General features: G+C 39.0%; 1 protein-coding gene across 4 annotated transcripts in view; it reads right to left on the reverse strand.

Moving 5' to 3' along the window:
- The window catches only part of UNC79 (unc-79 homolog, NALCN channel complex subunit), a gene marked incomplete at both ends in the record, with an annotated part of 201,032 nt that overhangs the window by 64,203 nt on the left and 112,833 nt on the right, over positions 1 to 23,996 (reverse strand). For 2 of the 4 annotated variants that reach the window (XM_082852778.1, XM_082852777.1), the window contains 6 exons: positions 2,890 to 2,997; positions 10,076 to 11,293; positions 11,876 to 12,025; positions 14,486 to 14,648; positions 15,226 to 15,408; positions 18,004 to 18,290. In XM_082852778.1, the coding sequence (XP_082708904.1) occupies positions 2,890 to 2,997; positions 10,076 to 11,293; positions 11,876 to 12,025; positions 14,486 to 14,648; positions 15,226 to 15,408; positions 18,004 to 18,290 (2,109 nt within the window). The remainder of the gene's footprint in view (positions 1 to 2,889; positions 2,998 to 10,075; positions 11,294 to 11,875; positions 12,026 to 14,485; positions 14,649 to 15,225; positions 15,409 to 18,003; positions 18,291 to 23,996) is intronic. The other 2 variants (XM_082852780.1, XM_082852779.1) reach the window with 1 other exon arrangement.

Consider the following 23,996-nt stretch of genomic DNA (forward strand, 5'->3'; position numbering starts at 1 on the left):
ATGAAATTATGTTCCTTGGAACCAACCAGCAAATGAGGTGGTCGTAAAACCAAAACATGTTGACTCCAAAGTCAATGCTGTTTTCAATCTCTGTATGAGCCTCTGCCTACTGTTGGAAAAATGTGAATTGAATAACATTCCACAAGTATATTCTAGTACACATCTCTGTTTTTAAAAAATATAGTGGTAACATTTTTATCTTGCAATTAGGCATTGACAAATATCCCATGATTGATAAGTCACGTACATAAGCATCTCCAAACCGGAAAAACAGTGAAAAGCACTTCTGACAACAGACTGCTGAGCGAGAAAGCAACCTGTCTCCTACCCTCCTATCCCTCCTCAAGTGGTCCCACCAATCTCTGCCACCAGCCCAGTGAGAAAGGAAGAGCATCGCTAAGAGGCCTTTTATACACGATCCCAAACAACTGGATATTTGAGAACTCGTGGTTATTCACTCTCTTATAAGGACAATTTCAGAAAATGAAGCTCTGAAATACATGGTCTAGAAGGGGATGGTAGAAACCGAGATGTCTTTATGGCCCTAGAAAGCCTTATGTGTTATACACAGGTTTCACAATCATGGTACCAGGGCAGCAACTTGGTGTGATGCGAAATCAATTATGACATTATTTTTAATGTAATTAGCATGCTGTTTGATTCATGGTGGTCATGGCATGTTTAGCTACAAAATAATCAGCTGATAAACTGAGCAGAAAAGAGGGGTGTGATGAGAATTCTTGTGTCTTGGAGTCCATGTTAACTGAATTCTTGGAAATGACTATGCAAACTAATGAAAAATCTGATTCTTGTGGTTGATTGGTAAATTTTGCAATTTCATGGTTCACTTGAAAGTGCAGCTCCAGGTAAAATCCAAAGGCAGAAATCTTTTAGAAAATTTAACAAATTTCAAGTAAAATTCAAAAGCAGAAGTCTTTTGGAAGATCGACAAATTTAAAAATTAGCCCCATCTATAGGACAAAATCAAAGAAGGGTTAGAAACCTCTAGTGATTGATTAATTTCTCCAGTCCTCAGTATTTTTTTAAAGAAAGAAGAATTCCCTGAGAGTAAAGTCCCTTAATGTTTAGCTCAGTGTGTAAAGCACCTGGCATTATGTCTCTAAGAACACACCACCAAGAGCTATCCAATACATGCTTTAAATGGAGAGGAGGAGGAAGGTGGAAATTTAATGATGCACTGTGCTGAATCCAAACGGGCTAGATTCAATCATGACTTCAGGATCATGATTCACTGATACACTTATTTTATGATACATGTAACTAGCACTGAAGTCAAACTGACTTAAGTCATCCCATCTCAAATTATATCCAACTTGGAATTCTAACTATAATTCACTTTTTTCAGATGACTCATGCAAATTAGGAGGAGAAGATACACTTTCATGATTTTAGTATATGGACTTAAAAATGGGCATTTTTTCATGTTATAAAACAGATTTTTTGTGATAAAAGAAGAACAATTAGATTCAGAACGAGGCGTTCTTCTTTGCTGCCAAAAGGGCAAATAACTGTTACTTGAAAATGCTTTCTTAGAATTTCTGTAATCTCTATTATAACTGAATTTGAATTATTCTAAGGCAGTGTGGTATACTAAAAAACACCATGGGCTTGAAAAATCAAACAGACCTAGCATCAATTCCTGTCTCTATCACTTAATAGCCGTATGACTTTAGGCAAGTCACTTAGCCTCTCTGAACCTGTTTCTTAGTCTATTAAAACTGGGTCAATAATATCTGCCATGCAGTGCTGACGCGAGGATTTAATAAGATAGCAGTGTGTTAAGAGAGCAACCACTTAGCACAGTGCCTGGAACATGGCGTCAAATAATTGGTAGCAATTATGACTATTATGTCTGTAAATGCCTGGAGAACAAGGGGTGTCTTATTTATTCACCTGTGATCACCAGTACCAAGCACAGTGCCTGGCACTCAGCAGACACTTAATGAATAGTTGCTGAATGAATGAAAGCATGAATAAATGAATGATGAAGATGACAATGTTGTTCCATACTACCAGTCCAGCATTTAAGTTAAGATCTTTATCTGGTTTTCAGGATCATCTTTATTTCAAAAGACTGTCAAAGGAAAATGCACTAGCCCTTGAGGCAGTGGCCACATGGAACACAAAATACACCAGCACAGATGACAAGGGTTTGCAGAAGTTGCACCACTGTTTGTATCTCTGATTCCTACGGAGAATTTCCCATGCTAAAGTCTTTTAATTGACTCCATTGAGCCAGGTGGACACCCTTATTTTCACCTCAGTGGAACTCAAGCTCTTCATGGGCAAAATATAGGACCCAACAAACAAGGTAGTTTCAACATACTGAATAGTTGCCTCCAGTAGATCCAGTAATACTTCATGCCATTTTAATTTTCCGATCCAAAAGTGCTATATTCAATAATAACTTTGGGATCATGATATATCTGATACATTTATTTGATGATAACTTAGATAAAAATTTTGTCAGTGATGGAGGTGATTCAAATTAAACAAAGGTGTTTCATGTAAAATTCTGTCACAGACAATGTTTTTCACTTGTCCCAAAACCAGTTCCATGTTTTATGTTTAGGCTAGTCATACATAATACTTATTTTATTGAATTATCCAGTGATTATACCTTAACAAATTAGGATTCTTGGCCTATCAGTAGCTGTACTGATTTATCAAACACTTGAGATGCTGACAAAAGTGGGCCTATGTCTCAGGGTCTCTGAGAACATACAACACAGTGTTACCTAGGAAGCTAACACAACGTGAAAAAAAAGAAGAAAAAAACAATACCAAGAGTGTGAAAATTGAAAACTATGCAGCAGATAATGTTCCAAATCAATGTACAGGTGAAATGATCACCAAAGGAAATCTTACTTGATATTGAAGAATGGCTACTTGTTTCTGGCACACCTGCTTCTAATGTAGGGGCAGATGAGGATTCTCGTGGCATTTCCAAAGTTGAAAGTCCTTTAGTAGCAGGATCTACAAACAGAAATATTATTTAAAACTCAGGACATTGATTAAAAGCAAGTTCAAGAACCTTTTTCATATATTTTCCCCTCTTGCCCAATTCTCCCATTCAAATCATTATATACTTTCTGGCCCTACTAACTACTTTAATGGAATCACATACACACTGGTTTCAAAGTTCCATGGGAGTTGTATCCACATTATATTCTGCATGTGTTGCTGTGCCTCTCAGAAATTAACGACAGCACAATTACAAAGCTAGAGCTCAGCGCGCTCATATCACATATCTTTGCACCTTTCCGGAACTGAATTTCTTTTCATACAAAAGCCAAAGACACCTACAGTTGATCCACCTATATCATTCCACCACTCCACCTTTGTCTGGCAATTTCCTACTCATCATTTACATCTCAATCTATATAGACAATTCCTCCTCCAGAAAAGCATCCAGGACCCCCACCCCCAGATTCGAACAAAAAACTGAATCATGTGACCCTCTTATGCAATTCCAGAACACCCTGTCCTAACCTGTACCAAAATGAACATGCCATAATGTAACTGTCTGTTTACCGGTCTACAACCTTTGCTAAATCATAAGTAATTTCAGAGCAGGGACTGTATCTAACTTGGAATAATTACTTACCAATTACTCAGGTTTTCGATTTTATTAGTTGAGCAAGAAAGACGTATCATTTGCTTCTGCTGTTGACAAATGCATCTAAGGTAAAATATTTTCTGCATATAATATTGTCTTTTTCATCTATGAATAATGGGAAACAAGCTGTCCCACATTATTCTAGGTAAAGATTATCCTTTAAAGCTTTTTGAAAAGTTTAGTGGTTTATCATGGCAAACCCCTAAAACTTTTTTATAAACTTCCTTGACATCTTAAGCAACACTCACTGTATATTGAGCTCAATGAGCAGCCTGGAATTACCACTATGGGCTTCCATGATTATAACATGTCCACCCTAAACGGCTTCAAGTTCTTAAGCTTCATGACATCTGTCTCCTCCTTTTCAGGTTATCAATTGTTTTTCTTGCCACAGAGCAAGTCACCATATATTCACACATACATAAAATATAAGTATGCAGATGCTATTCTACTATTGGGTGATCATTAAACTTATTAAACTGTCAGAAATAAAAGTAAAATAGATCCTAGGTGAGGGCTGAGGAGAAAAGCTTTTAAGCACTGATTTTGGAACATCTATTTTTGGTTCTCAGAGGTCTTTCTGAATAGATACATTTGCCAGATAAATACTTTCTTGGTAACAAAAGAAGTATAACTGTTACAATGTTTCCCAAACTCTCCAAACACAGCATAAAAATAACTACTCATTAAAAATTTCTTAGTGATTAAGCTATTGCTTTTCTCTTAGGTGTTCTCCACAAACCACAAGTTTAAAACATGCATAATTACCTCTTACCCTTATCTGCTTCTGGTTTACATTTGCTGCTACTCTGGCATAATAATCCCACCGATAATGTAGAACAAGAAAGTTTAAAGGCAAGAATTCTTTAACAGATTATTGAGACTTTAGGGTCTCGATACGCTTATTAAAATCCTTGGTATCTTTAATTTTAAAGAAACGTCATAACTGTAAGATACTTATTAATAATCATTAGTGTACCAAGATTCTTTAAGCCAGGCAATTTTTGCTCAGTTCTAAATCATTTTATGAAGCCTTCCATTTGTATATAGTTTAAGACAACAAGTATTTGAATAGAGCTATACACTTAGCTTAAAATTCTTCTATTCAATTTTTTACACTGATGTGAAGAAAATGTCATGATATTGATTCATTCATTCATCAAATATTTGCCACCACTCTACGAGGTACTTGGGATACAATCAAAGAACAAACCAGAGAAAATTTCTTGCCTTTGAGAGAACAGTGGGGACAGACAGACAATAATTAACATACATAAAAGTAAATAAATTATTATATATTAGAAGAATAATTCTTTATAGAAGAGAAACAGAGAAGAGAAAGTGATTCTAAGATGCCAGGCAGGGGTGGAAAGGTGGGGTGTGGTCCAGGCCTCATGGGGAACCTGATGTTTGAACAGAGAATTAAAAGAAATGAGAGAAGGAGCCAGGCAGGTATCTGGAGAAGACAGTTTCAGGCTGAGGGACCAGCCGGTGCAAAGGCCCCAAGGTAAGAAAATGTAAGGAGTGTTCAAAAAATGGCAGGAGGCCACTGTGGCTGAATAGAAGAAATGTGGAGAGAACCAAGCAAAATGAAGTCAGAGAACTAATGAGAATCAGGACTACATAAAGCATTTTAGGAATTTAAAGGACTTGACTTTTTACTATGAAAGAAATGGGAGCCAATGGAGGGTTTTAAGCGGAGTAATGGTATAATCTCGTGTTTTAAAGGATCACGGTGGCTGCTGCGTTGGGCAGATACGAAGGCAATACGGGTAAAAGGCAGGAGCCCAGTTAGGAAGGAGGCTATGGCAGTTGATCCGCATGAGAGATGTTAATGGCTCAGACCAGGGTGGAAGCAGGGCAGATGGTGAGAAGGAGTAGATTTTGAAGGTAGATTAAGGTGGCCAGATAAAAGAGGACACCCAGTTAAAATTTAATTTGGGATAAACAACAGAAAATTGTTTAGTATGAGTATGTCCCATGCAGTTTTTGGCAGATGAGGCCCCAATTCTTCACTCCTCTCCGAATCAATGACCGTTGCCATGTAACGTAAAAGTTCCTCCCACTAAAGAGGCAGAGTGTATTTCCCCTCTTGACTTTGGCTCCAGCCAGGTGATTTGCTTTGGCTCATGGAATGTTTGCAGGCATAACATGACCAAAGGCTTGCCAAGCTCCTGTGCAACGGGGCTTGCTCTCTTGTGCCTCTTCCATCACCCTAAGAAAAATACTTCCAGGCTTCATGGGTCCCAGGAGGAGGCTGGCCACCCAGTCCAGCCTAGATTAGCTGATCTGAAGATAGCCAACAGCCCTTGAATTGAATAAATGCTTATTGTTATATGTTGCTGATATCTGTATGTTTATTTGTTACATGGCATTATTCCAGCAGTAGGTACCTAATAGAGTTGTCTCAGTATACAGACAGTATGTAAAACTACAAGAGTAGATGAGATCACCAACACACTGAGTGTAGATAGACCTGAGAAAAGGACCAAGGACAAAGACCCTGGGGCACTCCCTCATTAGGGAGTTAAGGAGGAACCGAAAAAAGAGATTGAGAAGGAGTGACCACTGAATATGCAGAAAACCAAGAGAATGTGTATCCCAGAAGCCAAGTGATGTGGGGGTGATCAGCTCTGTGAACTATTGAGTCAGAAGATAATATCTAAGAGCTGACCATTGGATTTAGCAGTGGAGGCCACTGGTGACCTTGACAAGTGAAGTTTGGGTGAACTCTGGAAACCTCATAGGAATGAGGCGTACTTTTTAGAAAGAATAGTATGGGAGAAAATTGGGAACAGTGATAGTACAGATAACTCCTTAAAAAGTTTTGCTAAAACCTAGAGGGTATTATGCTAAGTAAAGTAAGCCAGACAGAGAAAAACAAATACTCTATGATTTCCCCTATATGTGGATTCTTAAAAACAAAACAAGTGAACAAGCAAAAGAGAAACAGATTCATAGATACAGAGAACAAACTGGTGGCTGCCAGAGAGGAGGGGGATGGAGGGATGGACAAAATAGGTGAAGAGGATTAAGAGGCACAAACTTCCAGTTACATAAAATGAGTCATGGGGATGTAACACACAGAATAGGGAATATAGTCAACAATACTGTAGTAGCTTTAAATGGTGATAGATGGTAACTAGACTTATCATGGTGATTATTTTGTAATGCATATAAACATTGAATTGCTATGTTGTACACCTAAAGTTAATATAATATTGTATGTCAATTATACTTCAATAAAAAGGGGGGGACTTTTTGCTAAAAGGGAAGAAGCAAATGGGATAATAATGGGGAGAATTAGGATCAAGAGCTTTTTTAAAAAGAGAGAAATAAGATGACGTTTGTATATTCAAGTCAAAGATACCTTAGAAAAAACTAAGGGAGGAGCAAGAGGGGAGATTTCTGGGCGTACATCCTTGAGTAAGTAAGAGAGATGGAATCATGTCCACATGTGGAAAGGCTGACTTCAGACCAAAACACAGTTCACTTGCAGCCCCAGCTAGGAAGCCCAGGTGTATGGGTGCAGTTGATGGAAGGGAGGCAGAGGAAGGGGTAGGAGGATGTGGAAATCTCTTCAGATTATGTCAAATAGGAAGAGATACTGAAAGTCTGGAAAGAAAAGTAGCTATGAAATAATCAGGAGAATGGAAACGTGAATGGACCAGGGAAATACGGTATGATGCCAGGTAGCTTTAAGGACCCAGTTGAGGTTCATGGTCATGAATTTAAAATAAGACCAGTCAATATTGTTATGCGTTTTTTTATCCAGCCATACTCATCTGATAGGTACAGGTGTTGGTAGATGGAAAGGAAGATTTGATGAGGGCTGTGTTTAGCCAAGCAAGTCTGAAAAAGCAGAGGTCAGGAATGATGTAGGCAAGAAGGGATTGTAATGATTGACTTGAGAAGGGAAGACATGAAGAAGGGGAGGAACAGTGAGAGGCAATAGGATCAATACAGTGCTGTCCAGAGAGAGAGGAAATGGTAATCAGAGAATGGGAGACATTGGACTGACACCACGGACTGGCTGCAGTTATTGATAATAACAAGTTCTGTGATATGACCATAGGAATAAGTAACTGAGTGAGGGTGGAAGATGAAAAAAAAAAGTCTCTGGGGAAGACGAATTCGAGGAACTGAGAAGCCAGAGTGTCAGAAAACACTGTACTAAGACACTGTACTATGTGTATTAATACTGAAATCAACAAGAATTAAGACAGGAATAGTTTAGGAAAGAGTAAAAAGAGCCAGGAATTAAAATTGTCAATAAATGAGAAAGTCAGGGTAAGTAATGTGAGATTCAGCGCTGGGTGTTTTTAAAGACAAGGTAGGAATGGTCTGAAGGGGGAAATGATGAGCAAGGAAGATGCCTACACCCCGGCCCTAGTCCAAGGACACGCTTCCTCAGGGAACAGCTGGGTTTCCATTAGACTAAGAAGGGAAAGGAAACAGAGCACATGAAGGACCATGAATTTCTGATGGAGGAAAAGTTTCAGGAATTGCGATAAGGTGGGAGAAAGGATCTGGACAGGAGATGTGCAAGGCCTTATGGAAATTAGAGTGAGAGAGATGAAGGGTGATCTGGAGCTTCTTGCAGGGACTGACATGAACAGAAGGAAAGTACACAATGCCATTAGACTTGGCAGACTCAAGGCAATTAGCAATGGCAAGGCTGTGAGTCCAGGCCTCCCCTGACTATGACTGATAGAGGCAAGAAGGTCTGGGGAAGCCTGAGTCTTACTCTGAGCACATGGCCCTCCTTCCAACACCCAGCAAGGAAGGGTAGCTCTGCATGTCTGTGGCAGGTGGGACACTACGCAGATATAAAATGATTATGACAGTATAACCTATATTATAAAAATTTTAAATACATATCATCTTAATTGTCAGATACTTTCCTTCTTGCTCTGGTAACAAATATATTAATATAATACCAATCTCCTCCCTGGTAGCCTGGGGAACAACCTGACATAAGGATGAATAAAGAAGGCAACACACACACACAAACATACATACCACAACCTATATACAACCTATATATCATATACACCCACCCTACTGACCTCATATAGTTTCTTATATACCCACCCTACAGACCTTATATGGTTTCTTATATACCCACCTATAGACCTCCACAGTTTCTAGGTCAGTGCTTTGCTCCATCTATATGCAACAATTTTCTTGGCTCCAAATAGTAAAAGGGTGTCCCAGTTTCCCTAGGAACCTTCTTATACTTTCTTGTTATTATGAGAATCTCTTTCTTCCCCCTGCCTGGCTGGAGCATGGCCTTTTCCAAATACATTAATGTTCATTTGACAAGTTTTTACAGAGCCCCTTGAAGGTACACAGCTCTGTCCTATGAAGTAGAGAACAATTGGAAAGCTCAGGAAACGCCCGGGGCAAATAAAAGGGCTGAGTCTGTTCTCTGAGGAGTTGCTTTTGTTATGGAGTGGGGGAGAAGTGCTGTGTGACCTGGGGCAGGGCACGTCCCCTCCTCCGAGTGTCAGTGTCCTCTTATAGGAAATGAGGGATTATACTAGAGGTCCCCAAGATTTTTGCCAGTGCTCAATGTTCTGTAGTCTACGGATCTACTAAAATAATCATCCCTGGCCAATCTCATTTTTTCTAGAGATTCACAATCTTTTTTGTTTTTTTTTTAAAATATGGCCTGAGAAATGACACAACATTCTGATCAGTATTATGATAACAGAGCAGAGAACTGTGTTTTAGGATGAGGTGGACTACCAGCTTGTCACTTTTTCAAGTTAATCTTTCTTGGAAACAGTGCCTCCAAGGAAACACAAGAAACAGCATTTGAGGCAGGAAGTGCTCCTACTATAACAACTTCACCATCAACTGGTGACCATGGATTACAGTCTAGGTTGTAACTGGGCTCTTTTTGGTTCCTGAGGGCACACAATGTCTGCCAGACTGCTGATACTTGCTTAGAATATGTAACCAGTGTAGACCCTAAATGACTATACAGTCAATTCTTAATCATTCCAAGCACTCTCTGCTTTATTTTAGCCCTTCATGATATTTTAGCTGTATCATAATTCACTAAAGTATAGCAGGAAAAAAAAGAAAGCAATAAGAGTTTAATTAATGACTTTTGCTGTTTGAGGAAAACGAAAATGATACTTGGAATGTCTTGATATGAATTAATCATTGCCTCTTGTTGTCAAGGATGATCAAGAATTGAGTGCAGAGTTTAGAAACAACCAATACAGAAACCTTTATGGAGCCAATAGAACCACATCTGAATCCAACACACTCCAGTAAGCAGGAAGGGTTCAGAGTGATAATGAAGGAATTATAATGTCATTCCTTGACATTTTAAAATTGAGAGTTTGATGCGTATCAGTGCCAAGACCCTAAAATGCAGAAACTTGAACGTAAGGCTGGGAGAAAGAAGAGAGACGCGCTCACCTGGATCTTTCTGATCTCCCAATTTGTCTAGAATGTTGAAGGAAATGTCAAGGTACTCTCTCTGGATGGCACTGACCGCAATCTTCCTCTGTTTCCTCTGCCTGGGGACAATCTGAATCTTAAATTCAGATTCCTCAGCTCCCTCCTCTTCTGCCTTCCTTTCAGGGTTCTGTTCTGCGTCTGATTCAGCACTGGCGTCTGGCTTCTCACTTTCCATTGGATTCTCCGAATCTTCAGGGACTTTGAGGAGGACAGTTTTTGCCCCTGAACTTGGCATCAGCCCACCGGGCTTCGCTTCCTCAGTGCTGGGCTCAGGGTTATCGTCCAGTGACAGCTCAGGGAGAGCAAGCGTCTTCTGAAGGAGGTCTCGTTTTTGCTTAAGAGTGAGCGGGCTGCCACAGGAAAACCCTTGCAGCTCCTCAGGCTTTGATAATTCTTCGGAGTCCGTGGGGTCTTCCAGAGCTATGAGAGGGGGGTCCCTGTCACCTGCCAACTGGTTATTTCCTGAGTCCTTAGAAGAAAAGTCTTTGGAACAGTCTTCCACGCTTACTCGCACGAGGGGCGTCGTACTGAGGCTGAGGACAGAGGGGCGGTTGCGGATGGAGGGAGAGGAAGCAGCATCCTTACCAGAGGTACCATCGTCCCCTTGGTCCATGGTCTCCTCTTCATCACTCTCTACTATTCGGAGAGGGGGAAGAGGTTCAAACACAAGGGAGTCGCTGTCCGATGTTGAGAGCGTAGAGTGTTTTTCAGGCCCAGATGTTGAATCTGAGGACAAGTCTATCAGATCTAAATCCTCTTTGGGAGCAGGCTTTAGTGGGGAATCCACTTTCACCTCAAATGTCTCCATGCAGTTTAACCTAACTTCTGGTATTACAGGCCTCCGAGCTTCTTGAAAACCTTCCAGAGCTGGGTTCTCGGGGATTTCGGCATTGTCAGACCTCGTAGCAGAGTTCTGTCTAGACCGTCCATGGTCATGCTGTCTTTGCATGAAATAAGCAGCTTGGGCTGGAGGCTTGTCTATGTCACACCGGTCTATGCAGGACTTCCTACGGTGCTCATCTAGTGTGAACAAGAGGGAGTCTGCATTCCCTATGTCAAGAGATTTTTGTTTTAAAGAGCGCAGCTTTTTTTTCTGAATGCTTTCTTCTCTCACACAGTGTAGAATGTTGTCTTGTAATGCACCCGTTTCTCTATATTCAGCCAGTTCTATTTCACCTGATTAAAACAGAAAAAGCTAGTACTATTTTACTTGGAGATTTCACCTTTCTCTTCCCCTCAAACTTGGGCATACAATTGGCATCAACCATAATCATAATCCCAGCTCTACCGGAAGGTAAAACTGACTTCCCGGCCAAATTTTCATAAGGTTCATTCTAATTTCAAAACCCAGAAAACTCTGGAATGAGAGAACCCCAAAAGGCAGTTTAAGATCTTATTTCTGAAATCAGGCTTCGGGATAATTCCTCAGCTCTGTTCATTCGTGCACAGGAGAGGGGATCGCTTTTGGCTGAGGCGGATCTAGGAAACTTTATTCAAATTGTGTGGAAGAGAAGCAAACATTTTGCAACAAATCAAATCAAGCAATGGCCCTCTAAGACGATCATGACGTTAATGATGTATCTGTCAATTCACGTATATATATAAGTGCATATATATATATACTGGTTGTGCATACATATATATCAAATCAACGGTATTAAAAATGTGTAGTAACATAATAAAATTGAGATTTCACCCCCAAAAAATGGTAGAGTACAACATTTCTGCATAAAACTACTAAGAGGAAAAAATTCATACTTCTCTGAACATTCATCTCAACCGGCTGATATTTCACCATTTTGCTGCCGCCTATCCTTTTCAATCTTGCAAAAAAAGTTTGAGACTCTTTATTGCAGGGTCCAGTAGGTGTATCATGAATATCAGATTCATCAAAAACACTATCTTCTTCTAATTGGGGAGAGAAAGTCAAAATTACACTTAAGAGGTTATTCTCTCTTAGGCTGTATCTACACAAGCATTTCATTGAAAGCATTATGGAACACAGCCTGGGGTGGTTCTAAACCAGCCCAAGTCTAGCCTGGCTTGGCATTTCATTCAGGTGTCAAATTATTCATGCGTTGAACAGAGCAACTGTTACAAGTTTGCCCCTCATACTTCATGTCACAGTGGGCAGCATTTTCAAGACAGGCATCTCGATATTCCAATGGGACCTTCATGGGAAAACTTTTCCAAGGTACTTAAAACCAGATAACCAATACATGTCAGGAATCTGGGACACTCCTTAAATGTGCCTGCTTTGGGTGAATTTTCAGGCTGATTTGGCAAAAGAAAATTAAACAAAATGAGTGGATCTTGCCCCTTCCAAAAATATATGCCTTCCTGGGATTTGAGAACTGGCATAGACACAGCCTAACAGTACATGCACCTTAAACTTTGTGAATGCAAAATACTGTACTCTACATTTGGCAATGAAACACACAACACACAGAAAAAGCTTAGAAAAGCCACCGGTCATCTCAAACGCTCCACAAATGATTATGGACTGATAAACAAAGGAAAAAGAAAACAGAAAATAACATTTCCCCATATTAAAGTAAGAGTTTGCCACAGGTAGCTATTATGAATCCCAGAAAGAATCTTTGACTCTTATGGTCCTGAGGCCTCATAAACAAACTGGTCACTTAGAGTCCTATCAAGCTTGTTTCTATGTTCTCTTCTATCCACATTTGGCTACTTTTAAATCAAAGAGAAACCCAAAAACACAGTAATGAGGAAAAGGTTGCTATTTTGCAACCCATGAAGTCCACTGAATAAATTTTCTTCTTGCATCCTTTAGAAAGGCCAACGCCATGTACAAAGCAGCAAGAGAAAAGGCTACAAAAGTGCATTTAATACCACAGTAAATGGAATTAGCCTACTCTTCAAGTTGAACATCACTGAAATCATAGTATTTGGCCTATATTTATATCTACCTATCTGACAAAATGAGCCTCAGGTGTGATTATGATTATTTAAGACTTCTTGAGTATAAGGGGAGTACCAGCATAGCGTTAAGTTTTAAGGACCGATCCTGTCTTAAAACACAAGATTCTATAAGTTAATGAAATTTGAAGCAGTAGATGTTAGACAAAGTAATCATAATAATCTTTTTGGTCAAATAAAAAAATAAGCGTTAATGATCAAAATGGATACAAAACTCCCAGTGAACTTCTGCGATGATGAGGAAGCCTATCAACACGATCTGTTTAATTTATTTCCTTTTTAAAAATACTCTCCTTTGAAAAATACAGTTTTTCGAAGAAATCATTGTGTAACTTCCCTTACATAACTTGGAAATGATTCTCAAAATGTACTGAATGAGAGAGATGGAAAGACTTCAAGATGGCTCCTCCCATCCAGAAAGGTTCATCTGGGATTGGCCCAAACACTGAGCCCACATTGACGACATCTATAGTTCAACTGAATCTGTCTAATTTCCCAGAAACTAGGGCCTAAGATATTCTTCAGGAAGGATCTGAATGGTACCAGAACTTAATGAACTTAGTTCTGACAGCTCTATCTCTGGCCAACCTAGGCTCTTGGACCTTTTGGCAATAAATGAACAGTGGAACACTGGCTCCAGTCCCTCCTATCCAGACATTTCCAGAGCAGTCCCACCAAAAAGGAATCTATTAACACCACAAAGGGCCACGGGGCACTTGGCTTTCTCCCAGGACTGGATTGATGATGTCACCTTTTACGAGTCTAGTCACCCTGCGACATGCACTAAAGACACACACCTTGGCTCTTCAGCTCTCGCCTGAAAACATCCAGGCTGGAAGTTTATCTAAAGTTTCATTCTACTGCCTCCTTTGCCGAAAAGCTATCAATATAAAGAGCGTTGATACTGGAAATAATTTAAACCTATGCAGCAAAAATGTTTCATTTCAGTTGCCTTAAATTAATTCTTATTGAATAAGGAGGCGAGGAAAAAACATTTCAGCAAATTTAGGCTCCATTCAAATCTATGAGCACAAGGTCAGGAGCAAACTAGAGATGGACAAGATTATGGCTCCACTGAGTGCCAACCAAGATTTACTTCACAGTCCAAAGCAAGATGTTTCCAACATATAGGAAAAGGTTTACAAAGCCTCCTTAACTAAACAGCAGACAATTTTTTTTACAAAACACGATTTCTTATGAAGGGGGCTTTAGAAGCATATCAATTATTTCTCTTGAGTGTTCATTTTAAATAATGAAAGCAGCAACATTCATGGGAAAGTTGGAAAATTAATGAAGCAGTAGGTCATTTTTTGACTCCAGAATGATATCTGGGGGGGGCTCCTCTATCATCTAAGAAAAACATTGTCCAGAAATGTATTACGTATGCAAGCTAAGTTTGAGACAGAATTGAGACATGTAAAGTACCTTTTTCTTTTTCGCTGTATCTGCTTATGTTACTGTTGTCACTGTACAAAGGTCCTGCCGCGGCATGGGGCTTGCAGCTATGATATTGTGCATTGAGTGTATTGACTGTTATGTGAATCAGATGCAGCAGGACCTTGCTGATATCACAGTCTCGGTATGGATACTGCTCAATGAAATGGAGGGAGAAAAATATAAATGGTTATTTTGAAGGGTAAATTTTTCCACTTGATCTTGCTAGATATTTTTCTCAGTCTCTTCTGGGTATAATAAAAAGAAAAATATAGAAAAGCAGAAACATAAATTCTTATCATGGCCTTATTTTGACAAGGGACTGTATTCCCTTCCTCTTGCACCAAATCATGGATGGCAATGCATGCCATTTTGTAGTTATAATTCCTTTCAAGAAAATTACCTGGCATAAACATTTGGTGTATGAATACAATTTTAAATAGTTTTCTTGTTTTCTGACATAATAATCAATATATAGATAAGATATGAGGTTCTGAGCATAAAGAGAGATTATTGATCAATATTCATCAGATTTCGCTTTAAGCATTTTGGAGTATACACTGGCATGGTCTACATTTCTATTTTTATTCCAATGGCTCTTTACTTCTTGACACTAATTGTGTATCATGCATCTTCCTCTGAAGGTCAAATTACTATCCTACAGAGATCTCTTAAATGTTCTCTCTAAGAGAATCATTCCACCCAAAAAATGAGTGACTACAGCAACTCACCTTGTAAAGGATGACAAGCAAGGCCTTCAACCACATCTGCCGGATGTGAGGTTTTAGGGACCAGAGAGAACAACGAGGTGGCTGTTGGAAATAATGCCGTAGTTGAGGACAAGAGCAGTATTTGAGCACCTGAACCACCAAGGGGAGAAGGTGTTTTCCCAAATTAATGTTATAGTCCATAACCTGAAATAGGAAAAAACGTAATAACTGAAGGAAAACTATAAAGAGCATTTATAAGCCAAAAGGAAAAGTTTGAACCATCAAAACACGGGAGAAATATTTTACAGGTATCTCACAAAATAGTAATAGTAATGGCCAGTACATATAGAGGGGGAAAAATCCTAGCTCACAAGAAATTTAACAACTTGTAACTTAAATAGTTTTAATCTACTTACCTATTTAATTTATCTACTTATCTGTTGAAAATAAATTTTATCTTTTAAAATGTCCTATTAAACTATTAACTAGAATTAAACTAGAATCAATGAAAACACATAGTATTGGTAATTATGTAGGGAAATGGGCATTCTCAGACACCACTAGCAAGAGTATTTCTCAACGTTTCAGGAGAGCAATTTAGAAACATGTATTCAGAAGTAGGAAAAAGCACATAGCCTCTAATACAGCAATTAAATATATCCTAAGGAAATAATCCGACAGGCATTCCCAGATGTATGCATAAAGATATCCAGCATTATAGCCACCGCAAATTGAAAACAACCTCCATATTCAACAATATGGAATTAAATAAAAGATTGTTTATATGACAACAGAATACTGTGTAGCCATTAAATGGAACATGGTACAAATTTATTTACGTGATATGAACTTCATAATAAATTTTATGTTTAAAAGATACATATATGTATATATATACATATTCATACACACATCAGGCACATATATATATCAGTATGTATAAATGACCCCATTATTATAAAAAAATACGTGCACATATACACATACACACATATGTATGTATGCATGTATATATGAGTGTATGTAAATCTGGAGCCAGTGACATACACCAAAATGTTAGTAAGTTATAGTTGTCATGGGTTTCCTGGACATTTGCATTTTAATTTTTTTCTTATATATCTAAAATAAATATGCATAATGTGAATACAGAAAGAGAGAAGTGAGGGAGGAAGGGAGGTAAAGTTTGGTATCTGAAATGATGTATTCCCTCTCCATCATAGACAGCTGAGTATTAGTGAAGATCCATCTAGTTATCAACACCAGCAAGAGACAAACATATTCCTCCCCCTTTGCTCCTCTGTGTTCATTATATTAATGATCTATTTGAGCTAAATAATAACAGCTACCATCACTGAGTCCCTACCATGAGATAGGCACTGATTAAGGCGTTTGCAATATGCTGTCTCTAATCTTTCCCCCAAAAATCTATTACCAGTGAGCAAAGAAGCAAGGATGCTTAACAGTTAATAACAGTGGCAGAGCTGAAATTCATATCCATTTCTCTCTAGCCCCAAGTTCTACACCCTTTGCAGATTGGGACAGCCATTTCGGACAGTGAGATTTGTAACACTGGTCAAATTAGGCATATATATACCCAATGATCTGTTACATCTGCTCCTGGACCCATATCCCAAAGGAATTCTTACACTGGTGAATAAGGTGCACGTACAGAATGTTCATTGCTGATCTGTATAGGGTGGTGAGGAGTTGGGAGCAATGTAAGTATCCATCACTGGGGGAGTGGATAGTTACATCATGGAAAATGTATACCATGATGTATAATACAGCAGTTAGAAGTAGCAGAGAAACATGAAAAAAGCCAATGATGATAAGGTGACATGAAGTAAGTTGGGTGATTAACTCAACTCTCCACTTGAAGCCAAGAAAGGAAAATGATTTTTAAAAAAAAAACCTACAAACAAAACTTCCACACTTCTTTATTGTTTAATGGGCAGAGTTTCAGTTTAGGATGATGAAAAAGTTCTAGAGATGGAGAGTGGTGATGGTTACCTAACAATGTGAATATACTTACTGCCGCTGAACTGTACTCTTAAAAATGATTAAAATGACAATGGAATGTTACTCAGCCATAAAAAGAAACGAAACTGAGTTATCTGTAGTGAGGTGGATGGACCTAGATAGAGTCTGTCATACAGAGTGAAGTAAGTCAGAAAGAGAAAAACAAATACCATATGTTAACACATATATATGGAATCGAAAAAAAAAAAGGTTATGAAGAACCTAGGGGCAGGACGGGAATAAAGATGCAGACCTACTAGAGAATGGACTTGAGGACATGGGGAGGGGGAAGGGTAAGCTGGGACAAAGGGAGAGAGTAGCATGGACTTATATATACTACCAAATGTAAAATAGGTAGCTAGTGGGAAGCAGCCACATAGCACAGGGAGATCAGCTCAGTGCTTTGTGACCACCTAGAGGGGTGGGATAGGGAGGGTGGGAGGGAGGGAGATGCAAGAGGGAAGAGATGTGGGAACATATGTATATGTATAGCTGATTCACTTTGTTATAAAGCAGAAACCAACACACCATTGTGAAGCAATTATACTCCAATAAAGATGTTAAAAAAAAAGATTAAAATGCTAAGTTTTCTGTATGTTTTACCCCCCCAAAATCCCCAACTCCCTTTATGATATCAGGCGGTTGATGTCCTCCACGTACCCCTGCCTAATAAAGTAACTTGTGCAAAACTTTACACTTAACCCATGTCAGCTAAATGGAATTTAATGACTTGTTTGTACTAAAAGCCTAACGGCATGACTCCTGAAAGCTTACACTTACTTGGGCAATTCCTGCAATAAACGCATTAAAACAAGTTGACAGGCGCATTTTTTGAGGTGCAATCATGAAGCAACCTTCCTGCTGGTCGTAGCCAAGTAAGACATACAGGTGCCGCTTGACCGTGTTGAAGGCCTTGGCGCTGCTGATGTCTGACTCGGCGCTGCTCTCATCCTTGGCCATGAACTTCATGAGCACGGTAATCAGCTGGTGCACTGTCTGGTGGTCGATCCCAGCATCTTCAGGGAGCAGGTCCTTGATGGTGTTGTCATTCTCAGGGGATTGTTGGCCTGTCGGTACAAGAAAGGCCATCGGTGGGTGGTTCCCCCACAGGTAAGTTTACACTAAAAACTCACTGATCAATGAAGCACCATAGCACCCTATTTCATTCTTTATATCGATAAAGCCTCTAAATATTTAAAGGTCTGCTCTAGACAAACTTAAAGGCACAATATGGCCTACTGAGCAAAGCACTGGTCCCAGAGTGGAAATTACAATGACCAAGTAATCTGGGAAGAATAAGGGAATGCAAAAAAAAAAAGGAGACACTGTAAAGCAAAGTTATCTTCAAACAGCAAGACAAATACCTACACAAACTTTGCATTTAGCAAATTTTTGAATATCTTGGCAAAGTTTTATCCTCACTAATAAAGAGAAGTTTCCCTTCCAGCTTTGTAAAATAAGCGTGTAAGAATAACCACAAAAATCATTTTCCTAAAATCTACTGAGCGACTAAAACATCCATTGAGTTATTTTGTCTAAATTATAATCTCAATTCAGTTACGTTCAAATATCAGCTGATGCAAAAAGAAAAGTTTTCTTCTCCAAATCCTAAGCTATTAGCAGTGTGTACTCTTTGAATGATATGGTCAAAATTAGATATAGCAAATTATAAGCCCTGCTGTATGTAATGAGAAACATATAAGGGGTGGGAGGGCACAGACAGAAAGAAAGAAGCATGAACTTTTAAAAACAGAGAAAAACACCACATGAAGGTGAGCTGAAAGTTCACATGGAAAGAAAAAAAGCCTTAGCCCTTGACTTACTCTTAACCTAACAAATAATTGTATCTGAGTAGGTCCCTGACATTGACTTTCTCTATTATTTCTCAAAGTCAGAAATTATACCCTGTCTCCCCTTGTTCTCTGCCTTTTCTGATCTGGTTTAGTCTAGGACTTTGAGGGAAGGAAGAGTGAGATTTGCTCTTCCATATTTATGTTTATGTTTTGGGCCTTATTCAAAATTCCCTATATGCATTCTTGTCCTTCCTTTGACAGGCCACATGAGAATTTCTAAATTGGAAACAAAGTTTTTGCCTGGTGGGTTAGACCCACACACCAGCATTCTCATCTCTCATCCTGAGAGGAAACGTTCTAAATAATGACAAGCTTTGGTTACAAATCATTACAAACCAAACTTTGATTCTATCCATTTTAATTATGGCATGCAGGATACAACCAAGAGCTAGGTAGTAATTTATATCCTTTAACGCCTCAACTAATTTGGCAAAAATCTCAATCTTCTAGGACCAGCCAAGAGAAGCAAGATAGAAGAAATGTTTCCTGGAGACCACGGAAATTAGCTGTCTCAAGCCTAAACACTTTCTCCGAAGTAGTGGCATGAAGGTAATGTCAAATTCCAAATTTACTAGTTTAGAACTGCACGCAAGGTTACATGCTTGGTTGTCTAGTTTTCCCAAGATGATCAGAAGAATGTTGATCTTTTCAAAAGTGATACACTGAGATGGGATAGTTGACAATGAGTGAAGAGGCAGCAGAATCAACTAAGTCTAAGAACCTCTAGTATAGGGGAAATCACCTAACAAACTTCAATATGACTCTCGGACATTAACAACATTTTTCGGTCTCATAGAGTCTGTTCATGAAGGAATAAATGTATGCAATGTACTTTAGAGAAGTTTTAACCAAAAATTATTCAAATAAAACCTGAGGATTTGTTTATTACACTGTTTCACATGCAGAGAGTGGTCAATAAATTGTTACTATTATCATTATTTATTAGGCATGCATGACCCATCAGGAAAAAAAATCAATTCATGTGGAACACCCTATTTCACGAAAGGTCATAAATGTAAAGCATTACTGTATATTATAATTAAATTAAATGTCTGAAATAGAAGATCAGACCAAATCCTTATTTTAAAAGTTTAAAGAACTATCTTTTCAGCATTGAAAAATATTTAGTCTTGATTTTTTTTTTTTTTCATCAGAGTATTACTTTACAACTAGCAGGAGGGTATTGCTCTGGGCAAGCTTGGGCCAAGAATGTGACAAGTGTGAGAATCTAGGTTACCTGCAGGGTTCAGTGTTATTGTAGCAGCAAGCAATGGCTGTTACGATGATATAGCTTCATTCCTCAATTCGTTTTAGCTCTGGGGGTCAAGGTTTAGGAGAGTATGTATCACTCAGCCCTGCTCAGCCACCTCCAAGTCTAGACTGGCTTGACTCCAAAGTTAAAAATGGAACTGAGGAGGAATTGAGAAGGAGATGCAACTTTGTTTTTTAGCCCTGAGAGTCTAGGGGACTCAAACAGAAGAAAGGGAGATCCAGACAAGGCCCAGCTAGGACACCGGCTCCCTATTTCCTCCTATCTAGTTCAAGTCTAGAAAATACACTATCAGGCTTCAAGTTTAAATATTTCAAATCTCTTCGCCCCATTGCAAGTAGACATTCATTTTCAAAGTGTGTAACCTTAGTTTTTCCCATCAAATCATATTTTCCTAATGACTAAGTATCATTTCACAAAGGCCCCATCCTCATTTTGGATTCATCTTCATCCATCTGCAGCGGTTAGCTTTAAGTCTGCTGCTCTTTGCTTTCCCGGAATAGCCAGTAATGAGTGATCTTTCACAAACCATTAAATGTACTGAAAAAAGAACTAGTTAATGGAACTTTTTGCATAAAGTGAAAGAAATCTCTTTTCATTCCAATAATTTACCCCTCCAAGTGTGGGCTTTGCAAGTCTATGCTTTGTATATTGTCTTTCTTTAAAAATAGTGTAAGCATGTGACTGACACCACCCTTCATCAGGAAAAGTTACCTTAATCAAATCCCTAAGAAAAATGAGCTTAGGAAAGCTGAAATTTTCTTTATGGATAAAGACAATATTACTATTTTAGTTATCTATAAAAGATACAAAATTTCCAGTTTAAAATTAAATGCCTATAATATTTTCTCTAAATGTGACAATTAAAACACTTCCTTTTGAATTCTAGTCTGTGAAATTCCTATATCTGTTTTAACTATAGAGATTTAACAGGTTAAGGGATTTGATTTTATCATTTTTGTAAAGAAAAATGTAAAAATCTTTATTATCATGGGGGCAGAGCTACTCCTACCCTCACTTTAACATGGACCGGGTCCATCATGACCTGTCCACAGAGGGGCACAACTGACTGAAACGCCACGGTATAATACAGTTTTATTTATTCAGAAGATGTGAAACCAGGCAGGACCAGGATCTGCTTTTCCAGCCTTATCTCCTATTGCTCCACCCTAAATGCTCCACAGTCTTACACACGGGGCTACTCCTGGATCTCAGAACGGAGCCAGCCTTTTCCCACCTTGGTGTCTTTGCTCGTGATGCTCTCTTCACCTTGCACGGTGGTCCTCCACCCGCACCCCCAACTTTATCCTACGGATCTGGTCCCTAGAAGCCATTCTTATTAACATGCCCACCCTCCTCTCAGCAACTGGGGTCCCTAAATCTACACATCTCCAAAAATAAGAAAGGAGGGAAGATGGGTGGAAAAGAGTGCAGGAAAATTTCCTTTAGCATTTCCCAACTCTCATGTGGCAAATAACTATTATGCGAGGCGGAACTTTTTTTTTTTATCCATTTGCTGTATTTCCCCTGTAAGAACAAAGACTCCTTGAAGGCAAGTGGTATGTCTTATCCAATTTTACATCCCTCACAGAATACGGGACAGTGTTTGATATACAGTAGATGCTCATAATTCGTATATGTTTACAGTGCATTGAATTCAAATAAATATTTCATATCTTTTCTACATGGGCAAAAACCTGATGAAGTCCCCAACAGCAAGGAAGTGGGTAGGGAAATAGGGAACATTCCTCTTTGTAAGTCGACTCACGGACCCCTCTGTCAAGCCGACAAGTGACAATTAGGTAGTGCAAGGAAGTTTCTATGAGTTTACTCTGCATTTGGTCCAGAGAAACCAACGATCAAGCACTATAAATGAGTCTGCATTATGTTGGTAGTTCTAACTACACTTCCTCACTGGTCTCCGTGGCTCATTAAAACAACTTAAGGCTTCGTTCACAGCAGTTCTGTTCTGTATGCACAGAGCCACAGGAGGGCCGTAAAGCTGGGGCCGGTTACTAGCTGCATAGCCTCATGTGCTCCCCATCCCTGCCTTTGCCTCTCCCATCCCACATCCTATCACCATGCATTTACCTCCTATCCACCTGTCTAGGCCTGGCTGAGTCACCTGTCCACAAAACCTTCCTTGTTCCCTCCAGCTCTCCTCCCATTGCATTTGACGTGAACGATCCTGTAGTACTATCACTTTCACACGAGATGAGAGTTCACCTATGTTCATACTTTATCTCCCTTACTTGACTATAAGCAAGTTGAGAGTACAAAAATTTCTGATGTATCTTTACATTCTTCATATTTTCTAGTACAGCAGGTGCCCAATAAGTGTTTGGTCAATAGAAACTGTCATTTTCCGAAACTATCATTTCAATCAAGGTCATTCCTATAAAAACAATTGAATTCTTTGATTTATTGGCTCTTAATGATCAATAGGCATTTTGCAAGTTAGTGAAGACATGAAATGTAAACCACCTCTAGAAAGAAAGAGAGAGCGCAAAGAGAAGTAATTTGGAATTCTAGGCTGGACATTGAGGGAGGCGGGAAATACAAGAGAGTTTTACCAGTGCTACCCAGTACTGGGTACCTTCTCTTGTTGACACAAATTCAGACCAAGAGATCTCAAGATTTCTCTGCAGGCTGGAGTAGAATTGAAAGTATATATGTCCCTTTAGGGATTAGGATAGCTCTAGACCAATCTATAAGTCCTGGTCGGGAAAGGTCCTTTGGTCTGGACACTCATGGGCTTAAGTCACACTGGAGCTTGAGTGCCCAAGTCAGCTCCCTGATAAGACTGGTGTCCTCACATACCCCAAGGCAGGGACACCCTAAGACCAATTTATTGAGAAGAAGCTGTAGTGGGAAGAAAGCAAATAAAGTCTCCTGGACTCAAGTATCAGTCTCTATCTAACTAACTAGTTATATGTGATCATGAGCAAATTATATAAGCAGAGTTACTTAGTTCCCCAGGACCTCAGTTTTCCTGTCTGTATGTAAAGTGGAAAAAAAATAATACTTTATGTATATGCAGAGTTGTTGTGAAATCGAAATTAGATGATTTGCATTAAAAACACTCTTTATAAAAAGGTACTATATATACATAAAGTGCTATTGTCGTTATTAACATTATATACCTACTATTGTTTAATTATTCATCCCAGGGGATGAGGAAGAAGATATAACTCAGTTTCCCATGATCACATGGGGTTGATACCAATTTTCCAGTACGGTCCAATGGTAACCTATCATAACTGCTGCATTATATTCAATTAATATTCAACAGGTGTTCTGAATCACCAAAAGCAAAGAATTCCTGGTTCTCACAGCATCGGTGAAAAAACAGCTTATATCTAATTATAATTATACCAAATTCAGACTAGCAGGTAAAATTGTATATTTCATCAATTGGGATTAAATGAAGGTGCTGAGCTCCTGCTAGCATTACCACACATGCCTTGCAAGAGAGATCAAGACATCTGGGCTTGAGACCCAGATCTGTCACCAACAAGCTTGTGAAACTTGTTCCTTTCTGGGAACCTCAGCTTCCTCTTCTGGAAAATGAGAATGTTAACATATCTCTAATGTTTCAGCTATGACAGTCTATGAATTTTACTTATATGCACAAAGGCCTTTGATTTGTC

The sequence above is a fragment of the Leucopleurus acutus genome (genome assembly GCF_964270905.1).
Source record: "Leucopleurus acutus genome assembly, chromosome: 1".
Taxonomy (NCBI): Eukaryota; Metazoa; Chordata; class Mammalia; order Artiodactyla; family Delphinidae; genus Leucopleurus; species Leucopleurus acutus.